At 43.1% G+C, this 9,749-nt stretch overlaps 1 protein-coding gene across 1 annotated transcript; it reads right to left on the bottom strand.

The window, feature by feature from the left end:
* Nucleotides 1–1,055: 1,055 nt before the first annotated feature.
* On the bottom strand, nucleotides 1,056–7,209 carry LOC140366267 (uncharacterized). The gene is made up of 3 exons (XM_072452934.1): nucleotides 5,663–7,209; nucleotides 1,434–1,539; nucleotides 1,056–1,364 (listed from the first exon to the last, which is right to left on the bottom strand). The coding sequence occupies exons 1-2, from the start codon at nucleotides 6,897–6,899 to the stop codon at nucleotides 1,436–1,438; spliced, it is 1,341 nt and encodes a 446-aa protein (XP_072309035.1). The 5' UTR covers nucleotides 6,900–7,209; the 3' UTR covers nucleotides 1,056–1,364; nucleotides 1,434–1,435.
* Nucleotides 7,210–9,749: the final 2,540 nt, after the last annotated feature.

Raw genomic sequence — 9,749 nt, forward strand, 5'->3', positions numbered from 1 at the left:
GCATTAAATACACAAGGCTAAGTTACAGGTCAGATCTGTGGAGAGGTGATCCCACTCACAGAACACAGGTTTTTTCTATGTATTTTTGAGCAACAAAGACCTGTAACTAAATAAATGCACCATAGATACATTAAGAGAAGCAGTTAATGGACCCTCAACACTTCTATTAGAAACATATAATGTAAAAAAACAGTTTGTTCTCTAGTCATTATACAGTCAAGTTTTAAAGCAGTTACATTTCAGTTTCAGCCCCAGATTTGACGTTCCAGTCTGCCTCGGATGACCACACACTGTTCCATCTTTAATGAATAGAATTATTGAGCCTTTATCCCAATAAACAACAATGTTCAATGCAAACAACATTAGAAAATCATACTGTACTTTTCTTCTGTCTGTTGCAGGAGGAGTTTAAAGTATACAGTGTGGACCTAGATTAAATATAAGACACTGCACCCCCCTGAATTCACTGGAACAGGTTCAACAGTGTGTGGTATTTCCTCTGCAGTGTTCTGTAACTGTAAGTTGAAGACGTATAGAACAGCGTGTCCCGTATACATACACATATGAGCATGTCCCGTTGTGACTGATAGGACAGCTCTCCTTCGGAAAGAAAGTGATATGACCAATGGCTCGTTAACAACCTTTGGCATCTTTGCTTTACTGGCACAGTATGAATTCCACTGCAGACTGGACGGTCACTCTTACATGGTATTTAATTCAATTGAACACCAGACATTGTTGTACAAGTCAGCAACAGTCACAACTTGAACATTTTAGCATTAGCATGAGCCCATTTGTGGGATTTCAATTTAAAATCAGGAACAAAATGTTTTACAGCAGTGACTATGACGATAGACCAAAAAACAAAACAAAAGATGGTGTAACAATAAAAGTCAATTATTTCCCCTTATGGGTTTAATCATTTGACCAACAAATGACACACAATAAATAACATCAATATACTCAAAGGCACTCAAAGGTACATTCAGGTACTTAAACACTAATTATGTTTGTAGCAAATATGATACAACAACTTACAGTCAACCTTTCTATTTTTAGAATGTGCTTTTATAGCTTCCACTTTGCAGTCTCCAAATCCTCAGAGAACCACGGATTCTTGGCAGTTCGGACTTTAATGAAACAATCTGTGAACAGGAGGCTCATTAGGCCGACGTGTTAACAAACTGTTGTCTATTTACACATATTGATTTACAACCTACAACAGAGCTATAATAAGAAGGCTCATACACGTCCAGGAAGTCGTAACACTGAATTGTTTTAGGTCCCTTAACACAACATGGCATAATACATTACCAAAAAACCTCTTATAGCTTGCATTATTTACAGCAGAGAAATCCCTCCATCTTAAAAGAAAGAACACAATGCATTCATCAAAAGTATATAATGCAATCTTATACATGAACAAACCTTACTTTCATCGCAGTTTTTTGGACAAGGTTATTCCAATAAATCCAATGGTCATAATGGAAATCAAAGTGAAAAACGCTGCTCCCAGCACAGCCCCTCTGTTGAACAGAGCTGCAAAGAGACCACAATCAGAAAACACATTCATTAATACATCTTTGAGCTTATTTGACGGCACCTTTGTGGCACCTTTTTTCATAGTTTTGGCGGGGTGCAACTTATACTTGTATTTATACTTATATACTTATACTTCAGAGCGACTTATATGTGATATTATTTGTTATTTTCTCACTTGCAACTGTCGGTGTAATCCCTCATTCGTCCAGGCGTGTTCCATAGTAGAAAAAGCTTCAGTTGTAGTCATCTGGACTCAGTTTGAAAAAGTAGACGTTTCGACTCTCATCCAAGAGTCATTGTCAATAACAGAATTTAGGTCGAGAACTCCGATATTAATACTGTTCTGTGGTAAGACCCGCCCATTGGGAGGAGCCTTCCTGAAGTAGAAAGAGTTGTTTGTTTCAACAGAAACTCCCCCTTGTATCTACCGAGCTAGCCTATTCAGAATCTTAATGGGCTATTAGAAACCTCTTTGTCTTTGTGAGACCCTGGCTCAACCACCCTGAGTACCTGATTAGCATCTGAATGTCCTTTACCTTTCCAGGGGTTCAGAATCCCATTATAAATAACAGGAAGATGAAACCTAAACCCTCCATTTCTGTTTAAAGAAGGTCTTTCTTTTTTAACAAAAATAGCTTCCTTGACTCCTCTTTCAAACCATCTTTTCTCCCTGCTTAAAACCTTCACCTCACCGTCTTCAAACGAGTGATTAGAGGCTTCAAGATGGAGATGCACGGCGCTCTGAGGTCCTGAACTAGTATTTCTTCTGTGCTGATAGAGCCTCTTGTGTAGAGGCTGTTTCGTCTCACCTATGTAACGTTCTTTACAGCTTTCTTCACTGCATTGGATCGAATAAACTACATTGCTCTGTTTTTGAGTCGGCAACTTGTCCTTAGGGTGAACCAGTTTTTGTCTTAAAGTGTTGCCTGGTTTAAAATAAACAGGGACTTCGTGTTGTCTAAAAATTCTCTGCAGTTTTTCCGACAGGCCAGACACATAAGGGATAGAAACACCCTTCCTTCTCTGTTCAGTTTCCCTTTTGTCCTGCTTCTTGGTTCTCTTCACTCTGTTGAGAGCCCAAGCGGGGTAACCACAGGCTGAGAGGGCATTTCGGACATGTTTTTCCTCTTTCTTCTTGCCCTCTGAGCTGGTGGGCACACCTTGAGCTCTGTGTTGTAAGGTTCTGATCACCCCCAGCTTGTGCTGTAGTGGGTGGTTGGAACCAAAGAGCAGATACTGGTCCGTGTGTGTAGGTTTCCTATATACTTCTATTTGGAGTTTCCCGTCTTCTCCTCTGATCGTGGAACAATCAAGAAAGGCCAAGCGATTCTCCTTAGCGTCTTCTCTTGTAAACCTAATATGTGGGTCCACAGCATTGATGTGATCAGAGAAGGTTTCCAGCTCTTGTTTCTTAATTGTTACAAAAGTATCATCGACATAGCGGAGCCACAGTTTTGGGGCTATGCCTGAGAATGAGGACAGTGCCTTCTTCTCAAAGTGCTCCATGTACAGGTTGGCCACTATGGGAGAGACGGGCGAGCCCATGGCACAGCCATGAATCTGTCTGTAAAATTGTCCCCGGAATTGAAAGTAAGTGGTGTTCAGACAGATGTCCAACAGTTTACATATGTGTTCAGGTGTCAGTTTGGTCCTTTCCTGTAGGGTGGTGTCTTCCTGCAGTCTGATCCTCACTGCTGCTACTGCATCAGTGGTCAGGATGCAGGTGAACAGGGACACCACATCATATGAAACCATGAGGTCATCTGGGTCCAGTTGGAGATGTTGGAGAAGTCCACACCCTCCTCGAGGACACGACCACATACGAGCGCTTGAAAAGAGATCCGACCAGTGGCTACAAGAAGAAAGTGATAGACTGTTTACAAAGGCTGGAAAAAGAGGAAGCGATAGACCGGCCTCTGTATTACAGACTGTATCCTGGTGAAGCCATGCCTTGCATTTATGGCCTTCCAAAAATACACAAAAAGGAGGTTCCACTCAGACCCATAGTGTGCAGCACAGATTCCATCACCTACAATGTGGCCAAGCATTTAACAACTATATTGGCTCCGCTTGTGGGGAATTCGGAACATCATGTGGAAAACACGCACAACTTTGTGGATAAAGTGAAACATCTCCAACTGGACCCAGATGACCTCATGGTTTCATATGATGTTGTGTCCCTGTTCACCTGCATCCCGACCTCTGATGCAGTAGCAGCAGTGAGGATCAGACTGCAGGAAGACACCACCCTACAGGAAAGGACCAAACTGACACCTGAACACATATGTAAACTGTTGGACATCTGTCTGAACACCACTTACTTTCAATTCCGGGGACAATTTTACAGACAGATTCATGGCTGTGCCATGGGCTCGCCCGTCTCTCCCATAGTGGCCAACCTGTACATGGAGCACTTTGAGAAGAAGGCACTGTCCTCATTCTCAGGCATAGCCCCAAAACTGTGGCTCCGCTATGTCGATGATACTTTTGTAACAATTAAGAAACAAGAGCTGGAAACCTTCTCTGATCACATCAATGCTGTGGACCCACATATTAGGTTTACAAGAGAAGACGCTAAGGAGAATCGCTTGGCCTTTCTTGATTGTTCCACGATCAGAGGAGAGGACGGGAAACTCCAAATAGAAGTATATAGGAAACCTACACACACGGACCAGTATTTGCTCTTTGGTTCCAACCACCCACTACAGCACAAGCTGGGTGTGATCAGAACCTTACAACACAGAGCTCAAGGTGTGCCCACCAGCTCAGAGGGCAAGAAGAAAGAGGAAAAACATGTCTGAAATGCCCTCTCAGCCTGTGGTTACCCCGCTTGGGCTCTCAACAGAGTGAAGAGAACCAAGAAGCAGGACAAAAGGGAAACTGAACAGAGAAGGAAGGGTGTTTCTATCCCTTATGTGTCTGGCCTGTCGGAAAAACTGCAGAGAATTTTTAGACAACACGAAGTCCCTGTTTATTTTAAACCAGGAAACACTTTAAGACAAAAACTGGTTCATCCTAAGGACAAGTTGCCGACTCAAAAACAGAGCAATGTAGTTTATTCGATCCAATGCAGTGAAGAAAGCTGTAAAGAACGTTACATAGGTGAGACGAAACAGCCTCTACACAAGAGGCTCTATCAGCACAGAAGAAATACTAGTTCAGGACCTCAGAGCGCCGTGCATCTCCATCTTGAAGCCTCTAATCACTCGTTTGAAGACGGTGAGGTGAAGGTTTTAAGCAGGGAGAAAAGATGGTTTGAAAGAGGAGTCAAGGAAGCTATTTTTGTTAAAAAAGAAAGACCTTCTTTAAACAGAAATGGAGGGCTTAGGTTTCATCTTCCTGTTATTTATAATGGGTTACTGAACCCCTGGAAAGGTAATGGACATTCAGATGCTAATCAGGTACTCAGGGTGGTTGAGCCAGGGTCTCACAAAGACAAAGAGGTTTCTAATAGCCCATTAAGATTCTGAATAGGCTAGCTCGGTAGATACAAGGGGGAGTTTCTGTTGAAACCAACAACTCTTTCTACTTCAGGAAGGCTCCTCCCAATGGGCGGGTCTTACCACAGAACAGTATTAATATCGGAGTTCTCGACCTAAATTCTGTTATTGACAATGACTCTTGGATGAGAGTCGAAACGTCTATTTTTTCAAACTGAGTCCAGATGACTACAACTGAAGCTTTCACTTGCAACTGCATTTCATACTCCAGTGCAACGTATATATGTTTTTTCGTCTCTATTATGCATTTTTTGGCTGGTGCGACTTATAGTCCGGAAAATACGGTATTTTTTTTTCAGATATTAATTTTGCTGCAGTGGCCGATAACAATATCAAAATGTTGAGTTGTAGTAAAGTTCACAAATACATTTTTCTCTTTTGTTCTGTACCAGTCTGGTATATAAAGTTATTTTTTGTATGATTGTGTAAACATGCAGCCAGATATTGAGCCTAACTGCACGTGGGTCCTTTAAGAAGACAAATCTGAAGCGCAGAGGACAAACTGTGGATCTGGGAAAGCCCTCCGATATCACCAGTACCGATATTAGCACCGATATATCGACCACCCCTATGCATGCCACACTGTTTTTAGACCTCTATCCATTTGTTTCTCATCTTACCAATTGGTCCCTCTTGAACAATTGCTTCTACGGGAGCAACGCCAACCACATTAAAGATGAGGACCTCTTGTGGACGGTGTTGTTTGGATTCCTCTGGAGCGGATCCATCTTGGCTTTTGTCATCACCGTCCACTTCTTTGGCAATAAATACAATTGGATCACTAGCATCTAAAGCAGGTTCAGCTACCTCTTCATCAACATCAACCACAACCACCACTTCAGGTTCCTGTGCATCTACGGGTGTGTCTTCTTCAGTAACTTCTTCTACAGCAGTAGTGATCACAGGTTCTTCTTTATCTTCCTCTGTACCATCCACAACAAGAATCACAACCTCTTGATCGTCACTGGTTATTTCTTCGTCTGTACTTTCAACTACTGCAACGATTGCTTCCTCTGGTTCCACGGAGACAGGTTCCTCCTCGGTAACTTCAACAATGGCAACAATAGCGGTTTTGTCTTCTGATGCTGGCTGCGTCTCGTCATCTTCCACAACAGCAACTACTACAGGTTCTTCTGGATCTCCCGTAGTTATTTCTTGCTCTGTATCATCTACAAGAGCAACAACAGGCTCATCGATGTCTTCTACAATATTAACTATGACCGCTCCGTCTTGGTTCTCAGTGGTCGTGTCTCCATCTTCACCGTCTACAATGATACTAACAGCTGCACTTGTATCTTCAGAGGTAGGGTCCTCCTCAGTACTGTCAACAACAGCAATGACAACTGGAACTATCTCACCTTCAGGCACTTTATCTTCTTGAGTATTATCTTGAATTGCAACATCAGCCTCCACAGGTTCTAAAGATACTGGTTCCTTTCCTGCCACTCCATCTTGGTCTGCATTGGATGTTTCTTCATCTATACTTTCTGCAACAACAACAACAGTAACTAATGGTTCATCTTCTTCAGTGGTGGCTTTGCCTTCAGGATCTTCGGAAATAGCAACAATAGAGGTTTCTTCTGCCTCTTCTTGTGTTGGTTCCTCTTCTGTACCTCCATTAACAGTGAGTACCACTGCTTCAGCATGGTCTTCTGTAGTAGCTTCAACTTCTGCACCTTCTGAAATAGCAACAATAATTTCTGAATCTTCTGAGGCTGGTTCCTCCTCTACATCACTTATATCAGCGATAACAACTGGTTGATCTTCATTGGTCTTTTCCTCTTTAGTATCTGCAACAATAGTTGTATCTTCTTCAGGTTCAGATTGATTGTCTGTGTCTTCAACCAGGGGAACCATTACTGCATCTTCTGGACCTTGTTCCTTTTCGGCATCGGGACTACACCGACATCTTCTATCTTCCACAACCGCAACAACATCAACAATGTCTGCATCTTCTGGACCTTGTGCCTCTTCAGCATCTTCCACAACCGCAACAACATCAACAATGTCTGCATCTTCTGGACCTTGTTCCTCTTCAGCATCTTCTACAACCGCAGCAACATCAACAATGTCTGCATCTTCTGGACCTTGTTCCTCTTCAGCATCTTCCACAACCGCAACAACATCAACAATGTCTGCATCTTCTGGACCTTGTGCCTCTTCAGCATCTTCCACAACCGCAACAACATCAACAATGTCTGCATCTTCTGGACCTTGTGCCTCTTCAGCATCTTCCACAACCGCAGCAACATCAACAATGTCTGCATCTTCTGGACCTTGTTCCTCTTCAGCATCTTCTACAACCGCAGCAACATCAACAATGTCTGCATCTTCTGGACCTTGTTCCTCTTCAGCATCTTCTACAACCGCAGCAACATCAACAATGTCTGCATCTTCTGGACCTTGTTCCTCTTCAGCATCTTCTACAACCGCAACAACATCAACAATGTCTGCATCTTCTGGACCTTGTGCCTCTTCGGCATCTTCTACAACCGCAGCAACATCAACAATGTCTGCATCTTCTGGACCTTGTTCCTCTTCAGCTTTTTCTACAACCGCAGCAACATCAACAATGTCTGCATCTTCTGGACCTTGTGCCTCTTCGGCATTTTCCACAACCGCAACAACATCAACAATGTCTGCATCTTCTGGACCTTGTGCCTCTTCGGCATCTTCTACAACCGCAGCAACATCAACAATGTCTGCATCTTCTGGACCTTGTGCCTCTTCGGCATTTTCCACAACCGCAACAACATCAACAATGTCTGCATCTTCTGGACCTTGTGCCTCTTCGGCATTTTCCACAACCGCAACAACATCAACAATGTCTGCATCTTCTGGACCTTGTGCCTCTTCGGCATCTTCTACAACCGCAGCAACATCAACAATGTCTGCATCTTCTGGACCTTGTTCCTCTTCAGCTTTTTCTACAACCGCAGCAACATCAACAATGTCTGCATCTTCTGGACCTTGTGCCTCTTCGGCATCTTCTACAACCGCAGCAACATCAACAATGTCTGCATCTTCTGGACCTTGTTCCTCTTCAGCTTTTTCTACAACCGCAGCAACATCAACAATGTCTGCATCTTCTGGACCTTGTGCCTCTTCAGCTTTTTCTACAACCGCAACAACATCTACAATGTCTGCATCTTCTGGACCTTGTTCCTCTTCGACATCTTCCACAACAGCAATCACGTCTGTTTCTGGTGTATTGTCATCAACTGGATCATTACCAACAACTACACTTTCTACAGAATCATCTGTTCCCTCGTCATTGTCAGTTGTGCCATCTTCCGGAAAGGTTTGCTCTTCCTCGGATTCAACTAAAAGGAAGTGTTCTTGATCTGAAGTGGGTTCCTCATTGGTAGATTCTTCAACCACAACTTCTGGATTCTCTGGCTCTTCTTGTTTGACAGAATTGGCCACTGGATCAAGGTCATCTGCATCTTCTTGGAAAATGTCGTCCCCAAATCTCAGTCCTTGATCTGCAACACATTTTTCACAATTAGAGTTGGCCCTTTTTTTTTTAGAAAAGATGAAATATTCCCAGGTATCATTTCACTGTGGAAAACATCACGAGTCATTGTACTATAATGGACTCATCATCATCGTCGTCGTCATCATAAGCTTTATTTCACGGAAGAAGAAGAAGAAGAAGAAGAAGAAGAAGAAGAAGAAGAAGAAGAAGAAGAAGAAGAAGAAGAAGAAGAAGAAGAAGAAGAAGAAGAAGAAGAAGAAGAAGAAGAAGAAGAAGAAGAAGAAGAAGAAGAAGAAGAAGAAGAAGAAGAAGAAGAAGAAGAAGAAGAAGAAGAAGAAGAAGAAGAAGAAGAAGAAGAAGAAGAAGAAGAAGAAGAAGAAGGAGGAGGAGGAGGAGGAGGAGGAGGAGGAGGAGGAGGAGGAGGAGGAGGAGGAAGAGGAAGAGGAAGAATCCTTTTCGCTCAGATGCCAGTGAGTCCAAATACTAGAAAAGTACCAGCTTGAACATCCCATATTGTTCAGCGTTAGAATTATACTTTTCACTGAGTCTGTAAAATGGACTATACCAATTCATTGATTTGTTCGTTTATCGATTTTTGTCATATCTACTTTAATCCTCTCAGACCAGTGTTTGATCGTTGTCATACCTTGACATGTTTCAACTGCTCATCTTCTGTCATCATCAGAAGAATCACTCGATGTTGCAGTGGCGTGTCCTGCCGGCTGATTTACAGTCTTTGGCACGGCGTTAATTCCAGGAGAGGAAGTACCACAGCGCCCTCTGCAGTCCGACTTCTTTAGAACAGTATCCCAAGTATGAGAAAGCATGAAAGCCCCCCCCCCCCATCTCGATTTCTTGTACTAGTGTCACGTTTCCGGATTGTTATTGCCTCTTTTATCCAGCAGTGTCTTTGTCGTCCTCAGTCTCAATGACTCTGGCTCATCCCAATCCAAAGCGTGGTTTTCTCTTTCACAGTGATCGGAAATGGCAGACTTTAGTTGTTTTGTTCTGTTTTTGTCTTAAGCTACGTACACACCGCGGCAGCCAATTCGCGTCCGACGCAGAAGTTGGACGCCTTTACATTTGAAGACAAATGCCCCGGACGCGCGTTCTCGACGCCCCGGACTCACGTCCGTAGAATAAACTCAGCAGCAGACGTGCGTCCGAGTCGTCCTGCACATGCTCAGTGGAGGAATTGTGCTGTGCTGCTTTTCTCGTGGTGTAAATAG

This window comes from Eucyclogobius newberryi, unplaced genomic scaffold (assembly GCF_026437365.1).
Source record: "Eucyclogobius newberryi isolate DKJ021-1_F unplaced genomic scaffold, fEucNew1.0.hap1 SCAF_19, whole genome shotgun sequence".
NCBI classification, from domain to species: domain Eukaryota; kingdom Metazoa; phylum Chordata; class Actinopteri; order Gobiiformes; family Gobiidae; genus Eucyclogobius; species Eucyclogobius newberryi.

Bases quoted from the DNA above. Each gene is read 5' to 3' on its own strand.
- LOC140366267 (XM_072452934.1), bottom strand. From the start codon at position 6,899: ATGGTTCCCCTGGTTGAAGACACAGACAATCAATCTGAACCTGAAGAA. The intron at 1,540-5,662 runs GTAAGATGAGAA...GTCTCTTTGCAG, and splicing joins TGTTCAAGAGGGACCAATTG to CTCTGTTCAACAGAGGGGCT.